We start from the raw sequence: 12507 nt of genomic DNA, 5'->3' as shown, positions 1-12507 counted from the left end.
TTATATTCTTAAGAATTATAACTATTTATGCTAGTAGCAAAAGTATAGAGAAAAATTTTTTTAATTTTAATAGCCGAATTTTTGTATTCCCAATTTTTAATTGGCGAACATATAATTTTTCGTATAAATCGCATATCCGAATAATTAGCAAACTTGTTAATTTTTTAAGTCGTATTTTTCAGCGAATTTAAAAATCGGGTTATGAATTTTATTCTTATTGTATCCGTACCAAATATTTATTGAATCCCAATAAACTAATTATGGTTCTAACAACTTAATTTCCACGCACAAAATATGGAGAAAATGATAGCAATAATATACAGGAATTGCTGAGAATTCTGATACTACTGCCACCTTTAAAGATCATCAGTTAGTCAGAGCAACATCAATAATAAAGTTGATGCAATAGTGATTGACAATTAGAAATTCTCTCTTATAAACTGAAAATTTAAGATACACTCTTAAACAAGCATACAAGTTAAAAGGAAAAAATAATAAAGTTTTTCTTCCCCTCCAATCTCAAACTTGCAATATTTTTCATTTCCCATCTCTTTTGTCTCATTATAATTTTGTTTACCTTTGCATGATAGTTTCTTGAATTCCCTTCTGAAAGTTTGTAATTTCATGAATGCCCTTCAAATTAAGCTCAAAATATCATAAATATCCTCATAAATACCAAAAATATTCTTAAACGTCCCTGCTAGTAAAAATTCATNGAAAAAAAAAAAAAAAAGAGAGAGAAATTGAAAATTTATATGTAAATTAATATTATATATTATATCAGGTTTTATTTTAGGCTTTACAGCCGTCTCAAAGTGCGCGAGCACTGAAAACTACAAAGCTTATCACAAAAGCACAGACGCAGCATTGATTCTTTAAGAACGATGCTACAATGAAAGTAACAACAGTTATGCTTACTAAATAATTTCTAAACTTTATGGCACGAAAACAAAGAATATGCAGACCCAAGCAACAAAAAAAGAAGAAGAAGAAAAAAAATCTAATATTTCCAGTTTTACTTTCTCAGTTGTTCGTTTCATCTCGACGGGAAGCTGAGAAGCTGATCTCTGCAGCCGCGCACGTCGAGTATCGTCGAAAAGAGAATAGTTGGGCGTTGATAGGCCGATGGGAGTTAACGGGGATGCGCGGATTTGCCGGGAGTAATTTCCCTTATTTCCTCCTCCAAATCTCTCTGTAAAAACAGTGAATTCTCAAAAGAGTTAATATTTTATGGTATCTTCCATTTTTCTAGCAGTTGCAGAATCACAATATAATGTTAGTAGGTTGTATACATGATTGTAGCATGGTAGAAATAAAGACGATTCGCAAGAATGAACTTACCAATCTCCTTTTCAGATCCCAGATCGATTCTTCTCTTTGTCGTGCAAAAAATTTCAGCGACTGAAAAATAGAAGAACAAAAGGAATAGGGGATGTTGATTGGCCGCTCTGGACAGAGTGAACAGTGATCCCGGCAGGCACGGATGCCGTCCAACTCGCCTCGAGATTCACACAAACTACCGCGAGGTACAGATTATCTTGTGTGCAGGATTTCGTTCGAATCTCAAAGCACTTGGTGTGAATCTCAAGACGAGTTCGACGATATCTGCAGCCTTGCAGAAACAGGATACTGTCACCGGCCAGCAGAGCCAACCCAACTCCCGTGCAAAGATATGCGGTTAGAATCGATGATTACAGAACAAAAATATTGGGCTAAACTGCAGAGAATTTCCCCGTAAATATTGCTTTTTCATATCAACTCTGAAATTTTAAGATCTATACTTTACCCTATTGACACCGGAGCAAAGTGACAAATACAGCATAATGGACCGCTAGCAGATGGAGCAAATTGATAAAATTTTCTAGCATAAGGGAAGGTGGCAGAGCAAAAATCGCAATATCTATATTGGGTTTTCCTGCAGTTTAGCCAACATAGAATCTTTGAAAATGCATAGAGAAACAGATTACTACCCCTCGACGTTGAACCTCGATTGATCTCTCTAGCGCTTCCTTTTTTGTCAGTAGATTATCAGGCAACAATTTCAACGGGCGGCGATAGTTCTTTCCACGGTAAATGATTATTGCATTACTGCTTCTTAACTTCTCAACTGCGATTAATGTACCCCCGCTCTCAATTTCAAGCTGACTCGCTGTGTACCTTATTTGTTGAATTCCCTTTTGCATGGTAATCACTTTCACCACCTCTCTATGTTTCCAGTGTTGGTGGATGTTTCCAATAACACCATCGTAAATGCCACGCCTTCCTGCAGAGCAAACAAATGCAGAAGAATGAAGCTCAAAAAAGTGAAAAACAAATCCTCTACCGCAAAAATTACAAAAAGGGCTAATTATACATTTTAGTCCCTGAATGTGCTCCCTACATCCATTACAGCCTCGGACCCTCGATCTTACAATTAAGTCCCTGAAGTTTGTTCTTCATGACTTTTCAGTCCTATTAGCCTATGGTGTAACATATACATCAGCATCATCATCAAAGTTGAAACCTAAGATATCTACTGAGCAAGCAAATTCTAAAAATTATGCTAACTTGGCATCGTTTTCTTTTAAACAGTAGACTAACAAAAGGACTGAACAATTCTGCAGGACAAAGTTCACGAACTGATTAATTTTTTTTAATTGAACCTACGGAAGCAATAGAAATTGAGGTCAAACTTAAAAGTAAGTTCCTAAGAAAGAGAAATTCTAAAGGTTGTGCTTGTTAATTTTTTCACGAGAAGCACCATACCAAGCAGCAGATGTTCATCCATCTTCAATCCTATGGTTCGAAAAGTCTGTCTCTCCTCCTCTGTTAAAAGCTCCTGGTCAGAAGTTTGGTCTGACGAACTCCGCGAACTATTAAGATTCGCCAACACCTTCTCTGATTTCTCAATCTTCCTAGTAAGCTGTAAATACAAGATCATATTAAATTTGCTCCGTCACTGTACTAACATATGCATTCCAAAATAGACTAGGAAGCTCAAGAACCATACATTGAAAAGCTGACGCTCCTGCTCTTTGATTTCCTTCTCCAACCTCACTTTTTCAGCCTCCAATTTCAGCTTGGCCTCACAAAGTTCAGTTTTTCTATCTATGTGATTCACTTGAATTTCTTGGTATTCTCGGAAAGTCCCGATAGAACATGGGTTCGATAGTAATCCATCGACCAATTGAAATGTTGCAGCTGCCTTTGATCGAGCTTCCTCTTCTGCTAGTTGTTGGTCATAAAGCACTGTTTCTCTTTCAATAATGGAATCGGCAACTCTACCAGGCAGGAAATCTTTCCCTCTATATAGGATGATGAAAAATTTATTTCTCAGTATCAGTACTCCTCCTGTAAGACGCTGCATTCATGAGCTACAGCTTCAGAGAAAGGGCTACTCATTGAGAAAGTTTTTTTAATCAGAAGAACAACCTTGCAAAAGGAGAAGAGATCATCGTAGTATGTTAAAAAGTTTTCATAGACCTCTTTATTTTCAAAAGAGTTTTGAAAATAGTTTTGAGTTTTGCTTTGGTGTGCGATCATAGTATAAAACTATAGCTAATCTATAGTGCGAATAAGTGTCATTATTAAACTACTATACAACCAAAACACCGCCATTAAGGTATGCAAGAGGAAAAGAGGAGTCTCTTTACAGGTGTAATCACAATAAACCATAAACATGAATTGGCTAAAAATAAGTTATAGTACGGAAGCAGCACAGCAGAAAAGCAGTGCAACTTGCCTTAAGTTCGCATGCCATTAGCTCATTATTGGTGTCAGGAATTCCGACTTTTACAGCAATTTTTGCGACGAGACTTTTCTCCCAAAGCTTCAAAATTGCAGCAGCCAAGCCTTCAAGTCCTTTGTTCTTACCTTCCACAAAATAAGAGACAACATTACACTTAGAACTTCCTACTATCAACATTGTGATGCATTTTCTTGTAAATAAGTGCTTGCGTATGTAGAAGCAATTTATCAAGTGACCGAGAAGTATCAATTCGAGGTTACTGCTTCTGCTACAACAGGTAGATATTGGGAAGGATATCACTGAAAAAGTCATTGAAGCCTTTTCAAACAAGTCCGACTAGTATAATAATCACCTAGGGCAAAATGCGTTGGCAAAGGGCGTGCGAGCATTCGTAGATACGTTAACTCATTATCTCTCAGCTGCGGTCTCACTCCAGGAGGGCACTGTCGGAACAGAGTCCTGAAGTCCGGAACGACTTCCGGGAGTAGATCTGCATCGACAGGCAACGGCTTTTTCCACCACCAATCGATAAACCGCGGGCCTAAACCATCCAGCAATCTGTTGGTTTCTCTCTCATAAAGCGTCCCGCGGGGCTCTAAATTTTCCTTTTTACTCTCATTTCGATTATAATTCGTCGGGGACATACAATTGCTGTCCCTAATATCATCTAGTAGTTTTTCACCAGGTCCTTTGTAAGCAACAAGAATATCTCTCTTGGTGCAAACTACCAATCCTCCTGTTTTTGCCTACACAAGATGTTATTGGAGAAGATGAAATCAATCAAGTGCGATTCAATTGCTTGCGTAAATTGGAGAATTAGAGAGCTACGGGACCTCGACGATCTCCCTCGCGCGATCCATGTTGCGGCGCAGCGGCTCGACGATCCTGACCGCGGCGAGCTCGCGCGTCCTCCAAACCCTAGCAATCTCCTCCACCACCTCCGGAGTCAACCCGGCCTTCTTCGCCCGCACCCACCGCCGCTCCGTCCCCCTCGCCGCCGACCTCAGCCGCGCCAGCTCCGCCGCCGGAAGCCTCCGCTCCGCCGCCGTCGGCGGCGCCCTCGCCTTCTTCTCCCTCCCGAACACCAGCGTCTCCTCCCCCGCCCCCGCCCACGGCCGCGGCGGCCTCTCCGGCGCCGCCACCTCGTCCCCCGCCTCCGCCGCCGCGGGGGCGGCGTCGCCGAGGGAGCGGATGCTGCGGACGATCCCGCGCATCGCGTGGCGGCTACGGCCGCCGTGGACCGTCGCGGTGAGGGAGGAGGCGTCTCCTTCGCCCCGCTTCTGCTTCTGCTTCGGCTTCTGCTTCTGGGAGAAGTCGAGGACATGGTCGGGGGGGAGGAGGAGGGGGCCTGTCATCCAGGGAGCGGTGGGCATCTTCACTGCTTGCGGCGGCGCCACCGCCGGCGAGCCATGGCTTCACTGCGGCGGCGCCGGAGCTCCACCCGCGGCTCCGCTCCGCGGGCCGCGTGCACCGTTANGTCGGAGGAGGGAGGGGGATTGTGGGGTGTGTCAAGGGAGGTGAGTTTGAGAGAGGAAGTGTTAGCAAGTACTGGTGAGCAGCAGAAGAGAGCAGGAGACATGTGAGTTTGGAGAGAGAGAGAGAGAGAGAGAGAGAGAGAGAGAGAGAGGGATAGAGAGTGTGGGAGTGTTTGATCTTTTTTCAGTGCGTTTGTTGTACAACAAAGCGAACCAGTGTTCAATGCAACTACAATAATATCCGTGAACCCATTTTGGAGGAGAGGTGTGTGATGGATTGGATTGGATTGGGTAACTCTTCGAGTGCATATTTGGTTCATAATTAAAATAAAAATAAAAAATTAAATTAAATTATTTTGAAATAAAAAATAAAATAATAAATTATTTAAAAAATTTGGCCAATTTGCATAAAAAATCCACTTATTTTGGACTTTTGTAAAATCGGGCCACTTTTTTCGTTTTTGCAGATTCGGTCCGCTTTTTTAGCAAACTAATCAAAATACCCTTATTATTTTTTCTCTTTCCTCTTTCTCTCTATTCTTCGTTCTCTCGTTCTTTTTTTTTTTCCGCCGGAAAAAAAAGCGAAGCCAGGCGGAGCAATTTTTTCTTCTCTTTTTCTTCTTCTTCCTCCTGCTGGAGCACTTTTTTTTTTTTCCCTTCTTCTTCTTCTTCTTCTTCTTCTTCTTCTTCTTCCTGTAAGAGCACGGGGCGCGCCACGGCAACTTCCGGCCTCGCCAAGTAGCGTCCACTCGGCGGCGTTCTGCAGGGAGGGGTCGGCACCAGCGACCGCGAGCGCCGCGGCGAGGGTAGGGGCGCGCGGGAGGCGGGCGGCGAGGTGGAGCGGGGTGTCGCAGCCGGGGACGTCGCGCCGGTCGAGGGCGGCGGTCACGCGCGCCGCCGCGCTCGCTCGGGCGGCGTCGGCCGCCGTCGCACATCTCCGACGCTTCTTCTTCTTCGTAATGTGTAATGGTGCACGGAGTCGGGCCGGTCACCGCGGCGACGGCGGGCGTACGCGGCAGTCGCGGCTAGTTCTTCCTTCGTCATAAATGGTGTAATGGTGCAGCTATTACCACATTTAATGGGTAATGGTGTAATTACACCTTAACGGTTGTATGGTGCACCATTACACCATTAAGGTGAAACTTAACCATTAATATGTAACCATTAACAATTAATGGTGAAAATTCACACCATTAATCCATTATGGTACATGGTGGTAATTACACCATTAATGGTGCACTGCGGCACGCCGAGTGCGAGCGCGGGTGAGTTCGCGGCGCCGCCGCAGTGAAGCCATGCTCGCCGGCACCGAGCGCCACCGCCGCGCGGGTGGGCGCCCGGCGGAGGGCGCCGCAGTGAAGATGGCCCATCGCGTCCCTGGATGAAGCCCCCTCTCCTCCTCCGACCATGTCCTAGAGACTTCTCCCGAATCCTCCCCTCTGACCAGTCTCGACTCTCTCACTGAATACCTCCTCGATGACCATGTCTCGACTTCTCCAAAAATCCTCTCCTCCGACCATGTCCTGACTTCTCCCAGAAATGCAGAAGTGGCCGAATGCAGAAGCAGAAACAGTAGCGGGGCGAAGGAGACGCCATCCTCCCTCACCACCCACGGTCCGGCGTGCGTAGCGGCCACGCGATTGCGGCGGGATTGTCTGCGCATCCGCTCTCCTCGGCGTTACGCCGCCCCGGCGGCGAGAAGGGGGGGACGAGGTGCGGTGCCGGAGAGTGCCGCCGTCGGCGGTGGGCGGGGGGGGAGGAGTGGCCTGGTGTTTGGGAAGGGAAGAAAAGGCGAGACGCCCCGCGTGCTTCGACTCCCGCTGCCACGGCCGATCCAGCGGGCGGCGGCGGCGGCGCGGGCGGCCGTGGCGAACGAGGCCGCGGCGGCCGCGGCGGGTCGGACCGAGGCGCGGCGTCGGCGGCTGACGAGCTCTGCCGGCGATGGCGCCGCCGAGCCGAGCTCTGCGGACGGAGCTTCGGGGGGCGCCGCGGCACGCACGGGCGGTGGCACTCGGCGGCGACTGCGGGCGTCGGGTCGTGCGGGGCCGCGGGGAGGTCTGGTCAGCCGAGCTTCGAGTTGGCCGTGTTATACCCAAGCCTCGCCTCTCCGTACGCGACGTCGCCCGCAGAGAGCGCAGTCGACGCGCGGAATCCGCGCGGCACTCCGATTCTGGCTGGCCGGGTTTTTCATAATTCGTGTACATGGTCAACCAATTGCACCATTAATGGTGTAATGGTGTAATTACACCATTAACAGTGCACGCGGCCTGCGGAGCGGAGCCGCGGGTGGAGCTCCCCCGGGCGCAGCACGAGGAGGGGGATGACGACGACGGCGGCAGCAGGGTCTTCTGCTGCTGCTGGAAGAGGATGAGGGCGGCGGCGGCGTCGTTGGAGGAGCGAGGGGAGGGGAGGGCGAGGCCGGCGGAGACGGAGGCGAGGGAGGGGTTGACGGCGTGGAGCTCGTCGGGCTTGTGGGCGAAGAAGCAAACGAGGCGGGCGCAGCCGGTCTCGTCCTTGCAGTGGCGGGTGCGGTACTGGGCCGGGTGGAGCCAGGACTCGAACAGCCGGTCACGAGGAGGGAAGAAGAAGAAGAAGAAGAAAAAGAAGAAAAGAAGAGGGAAAAAAAAAGGTGCTCCAGCAGGAGAAAGAAGAAGAAGAAAAAGAAAAAAAGAAGAAAAAATTGCTCCGCTTGGCCTTTGCTTTTTTTTTTCCGGCGAAAAAAAAAAGAACGAGAGAACGAAGAGGAGAGAGAAAGAGGAAAGAGAAAAAGAAATAAGGGTATTTTGGTCAGTTTGCTGAAAAAGCGGACCGAATCTGCAAAAACGAAAAAGGTGGCCCGATTTTGCAAAAGCCCAAAATAAGTGAATTTTTTATGCAAATTGGCTAAAAAATTTTGATATATTATTATTATTATTATTATTATTGAGAAAAAAAAAAAGCTATATGCTTTATTTATTAGGAAAATAAATTATATTTACTAAATAAAAACAACCAGGATCGGCCAAGAAAATAAAATAAAATAAAAAAGAACTAATAAAGAAAAAGCAAAAAAAAGTAATTGGGAATAAGGAAACAAGTCAGCAGAGGAACCAAACAAAAAAACGAAGTAATTGGTCAACCAGTCAAATAAAGAGGCGAGACAATTAGAGGCACGTGTTCCAGTCTGACGCCAAGAATTTGACTTGATCAAGTGCTCGGGTGTGGTTGGAAAGCTTTGCTCGGAAAAGAATATCATTTCTCTCAGTCCAAACGACCTATTAAATAGCTGTCAATAGAGTTAAGACTTCTAATCTTCTCTTAGCGTCTAGTAAATAGAGCAGTCTTGTCCACAGTTCATTCGCCTCCTCCGAAGGCGGTGTCAGGTCTCCCGGACCTTCCATGCAGAAGAGTACATATCGAACGAACACGCAAGAGGTCATTAGGTGATCGTAGCTTTCCAGGGTGGCGGCACAAAAAACGCAAAACTGTTTCGCAAGTCAACCGCATTTATGAAGTCTGTGGGCGATCAAAATTCTCTTTCGCAGGAGCAGTCATAGAAAGACTTTAACTTTGACCAGAATTTTAAGTTTCTGGACTTTAATTTTGATTTATTATTGAAATAGAAATCAAATTGAAAATTTAGAATTTTAGAGAGATAGTTTTGATTAAGAGAGAAAAAAGTGATGAATGGAGGAGAGAAGATAGGTATTGGTGAAAGAGAATTTTGAACAGTTTACTTTGAAATTAATCAATCTAAAATTCAAAGTTAGATTGGATTATAAATAAATTTGGTAATTCTCATTTCAGAGTGAAATAAGAACCGAAATTCAATTTTTATAAAACAAATAACAACTATCGTAATCAATAAATTTTATTTTAATTTTATAATTTAAATAAGTGAACCAAATATGCCGTAATAGTCTCTCTGTACGATAAGATGAGTTCAGCTTTTGTGTTTCTGAGTTTTGGTTTGGGTTTTGAGTGGGACCTTGGTTTAGAGTGTTTTTTGGGAAAAGCATAAAAATTATTTTCTGATAAAAATAATTAATTTATAGAAAATACTCTTTTTTATAATTTGTTTGGATAAAAATTTTGAAAAGCGAAAATATTACTTTTTATATGAAATATGGAAAAAAAATTAAACAAAATATTTTTATAGAAATCAAATTGACAAAAAAGACTTTTTTGATCATTAAACTAGTTTCTCGAAAGTTTTTCGAGAAATGAAACACCCTTTAAGTTGAAATTTATTTGTTTTTAAATAATCGCATTATTATGTAATAGGATCTTTTTCATTTATTCTTATATGAATTGAAATTAATTTCAATTTATATTGCTTATTAATAAGATTATTTCAGGTACAAATTATATTAAGCTATCGTTTAGTAGAAAAAAATATTAAATATGACCATAAGGGCAATTTGAAATAGATTATACTTTGCTGTCAAAATTACTGAATTTTATAAACTAAACCAAATATAGTAACTTAATGTACATCGTAATCCAGCATTACATTACTACATTAAACAAAACACGATAATACAGTATCTGTAGTGATCTAATTCAGAAATTTTAGATATATGGTTATATCGAAATAACTTATAAATAAAGTGTTTGAGTTTTCTATGGTGTTTTTTATTTGGCTAAATTACATAAAACCTTCCTGTCAAAATTCGATTTTTTACTTTCTCCCCTGTCATTTAAAATCTTACACTTTGCCCACTTATAAAATGAAAAATGTTCACTTCGCCACTTGCCGTTAGTAATCCGTTAAGGTTCCGTTTATAAAATATTATTATATTTTTTTTTATGGCAAAAATGCTCTCAGTCTTCTTTCCTGTAAACATAGTGAGAGACAAAACGATGAGGGGCAAAATGATCATTTTATCATCACAGTTCACACCGTACCCCCTGTGAACATTTTTTACTTTAGAATGAGGCAAAGCGTATGTTTTTAAATAACAGAAAGAAAAAGTGAAAAATCGAATATTGATAGGAGGATTTTCTGTAATTTAGCTTTTTTCTTTTCTTTTTATGTGCCAACAAAGCATTTCTCTTGGATGACAGAAGTACTGTAGAATTATAGTTTTTCTTTGTGTTTTTTTTGCATTTGGCTCTCTTAAAAAATTTATTTTTATAAATAACTTTACAAAATTTGTAATTATAATTTTAGCTCTATCCCTACCACGCAGGCCCCACGTAAGCGCCACACGAGCAAGAAAAAAGGGTGGAGGTGCTGGAATAAGTTGAACACGGTAATTCATTTACCGTGTGAATGATTCACCGTGTCTAGAAACGGAGAATATAAATATGAAATACAGTGATTTATTTACTATGTTTGAGCACGATAAATAGTTCACCGTATTCAACTTAACGCCCTCTCCAACCGGCTTGCGTGGCTAGTGCGTAGCGAGAATATGGCTAAATTTGTAATTATAAATTTGATTGGGCTATTTGTGAAAAAAAGAAATTGTGAGGGAGCAAAGTGCAAAAAAAGAAAAAAAAAAACACCCAACTAACAGCAGCAACTGAAGCCAACGGTAGGAAACAACTCTCCCTCCACTCCATCCACCTCTACTCGCTCGTCCTCTTCCTCTTCCTCTCCTCTGATCAAGAACTCCTCTACGGCCTCCATCGCGGGCCGCAGGACGTGCGTCTCCCACGCTGCCGCATCGGCATTGCCGTCGAGCCGCGCCCTCACCGCGGGGGTGGCGTCGACCCTCCGCAGCGGCCACCCCCACTCCGTCGCGATCCGCCGAATCTTCTCCGCCTGCGCCGCCGCCAGCCGCCGGTTCGCGGCCTTCACCGCCTCCACCGCGTCGGCGTACGCGCACTCCTTGGCGAAATACTTGCCGAACTCCTTCACCCCGATCGCCTTTCCCAGCGGGCCTAGGAACTTCTCGAAGCGGTGCTCCTCCCCCGATTTCTGCGCATTCCGAAACTGCTCTTCGAGCTCCGCGACCATCCCGGCCCCGACCATCTCGTCCACCCTCCGGTCCAGGTGCTCCTCGAGCAGCTCCCGCTCCACGTCGACCCAGATGAAGCAGCACCGGTACCGGATCCTAACCCTAGACCGAGCCGCGGCGCCGGCGGCGGAGAAGGGGTCGGCGCGGGGGTCGAAGCGGGCGGCGAGGAGGGCGTGGATGAGGGAGGCGGAGCCGCCGGCGACGACGGGGACGCGGAGGCGGGAGGCGGCGGAGGCGACGGCGGCGGCGGCGAGGGGGCGGTAGGCGGCGGGGGGGAGGTCGGCGGAGGAGGAGCCGAGGAGGTGGTGGGGGACGCCGCGGCGGAGGGGCGGGGGGAGCTTGTTGGTGGTGAGGTCGAGGCCGCGGTAGAGCTGGAGCTTGTCGGAGTTGACGACCTCGCCGGGGAGCCGCACCGCTGCGTCCACGGAGAGCCGCGTCTTCCCCGCCCCCGTCGCCCCCATTATCACCACCACGCTCTCCCTCCCAGGGCGACGTAGGGGTACCCCTATCGGCCTCATGGAGGTGTGGTCGAGGCGGTGGTAGGGAAAGGGTTGGAATATATATATATATATATANTTTTTTTAGAGATAGATAGCACGTCATTATTTTATTTATTTTATTTAGTTAAAAATATAAATTAATTATAATTTAAATTTAAAATTTTAAATATTAATAATTAAATTTTTTGTTATTTGCTCTAGAAACGATCCGTGTGACTCATGAGGAGTTATAATAAGGGGCTGCAACAGAGAGAGAGAGAGAGAGAGAGAGAGAGAGAGAGGCCACGAACTCGATCCACTCCGCCCGCTGATTTCCACGCGGCAGCCGCTTTTCGTCGGTGATGGTACGGAAGCCCGTGGTTAGACTCTGGTGCTGTTACGAATAAAACAGCACGTAAAATGCTGGTTAGTACCGGTAGTGGAATCTATAATTAAGGTATTCTTTTAGCTGAGTAGAATATAAAATGGGAAAAACTTCAAATACCATCACATGATTTTGTATTTTTTTTATTTTATTATTCTGTAGTTTAAAGTATGTTAACTTAGTATTTTATAGTTTTTTTTTTCACTTTAGTATTCTATACTTTAAAGTGTATTAATTTAATAGTCTGTCGTTTTATTTTTTTCTTTTCGTCGGCTGCTCTATTAATATTTTGTTAAATTGTATACAAAAATTTCAAACACCTTATCTAAATTTATCGAATATTTACTTTAGTACCCTTGAGTTTTAACTTTGTTACTATTTTTTTTTCCTTCGTTAATATTTCGTTAAATTATATACAAAAAACTTCAGATACCCTACCTAGATTTAACGAATATTTACTTTAGTACCCTTAAATTTTAATATTGTCACTTATTTA

General features: G+C 44.2%; 2 protein-coding genes across 3 annotated transcripts; both read right to left on the bottom strand.

Moving 5' to 3' along the window:
- Nucleotides 843-5372, bottom strand: LOC109714333 (chloroplastic group IIA intron splicing facilitator CRS1, chloroplastic). Of its 2 annotated transcripts, XR_002217315.1 has the most exons (9): nt 5205-5372; nt 4561-5143; nt 4080-4473; nt 3722-3852; nt 2990-3340; nt 2746-2902; nt 1971-2263; nt 1342-1657; nt 843-1192 (listed from the first exon to the last, which is right to left on the bottom strand). XR_002217315.1 is itself a non-coding variant. In XM_020238916.1 (8 exons), exons 1-8 carry the CDS (start codon nt 5098-5100, stop codon nt 1133-1135), a joined length of 1986 nt encoding a protein of 661 aa, XP_020094505.1. In that variant the 5' UTR covers nt 5101-5126; the 3' UTR covers nt 843-1132. The 2 variants fall into 2 exon arrangements, 1 of the variants encoding a protein (XP_020094505.1); XM_020238916.1 differs by lacking the exon at nt 5205-5372 and having other exon boundaries at nt 1342-1401; nt 4561-5126.
- LOC109718127 (adenylate isopentenyltransferase 1, chloroplastic-like) lies at nt 10161-11715 on the bottom strand. The gene has a single exon (XM_020244153.1). The coding sequence runs from the start codon at nt 11663-11665 to the stop codon at nt 10697-10699; it is 969 nt and encodes a 322-aa protein (XP_020099742.1). The 5' UTR covers nt 11666-11715; the 3' UTR covers nt 10161-10696.

Source organism: Ananas comosus, linkage group 1 (genome assembly GCF_001540865.1).
Source record: "Ananas comosus cultivar F153 linkage group 1, ASM154086v1, whole genome shotgun sequence".
In the NCBI taxonomy this organism is placed as follows: domain Eukaryota; kingdom Viridiplantae; phylum Streptophyta; class Magnoliopsida; order Poales; family Bromeliaceae; genus Ananas; species Ananas comosus.
The sequence above is the reverse complement of the archived record's forward strand: the minus strand, read 5'-3'. Positions and strand labels throughout refer to the sequence as shown.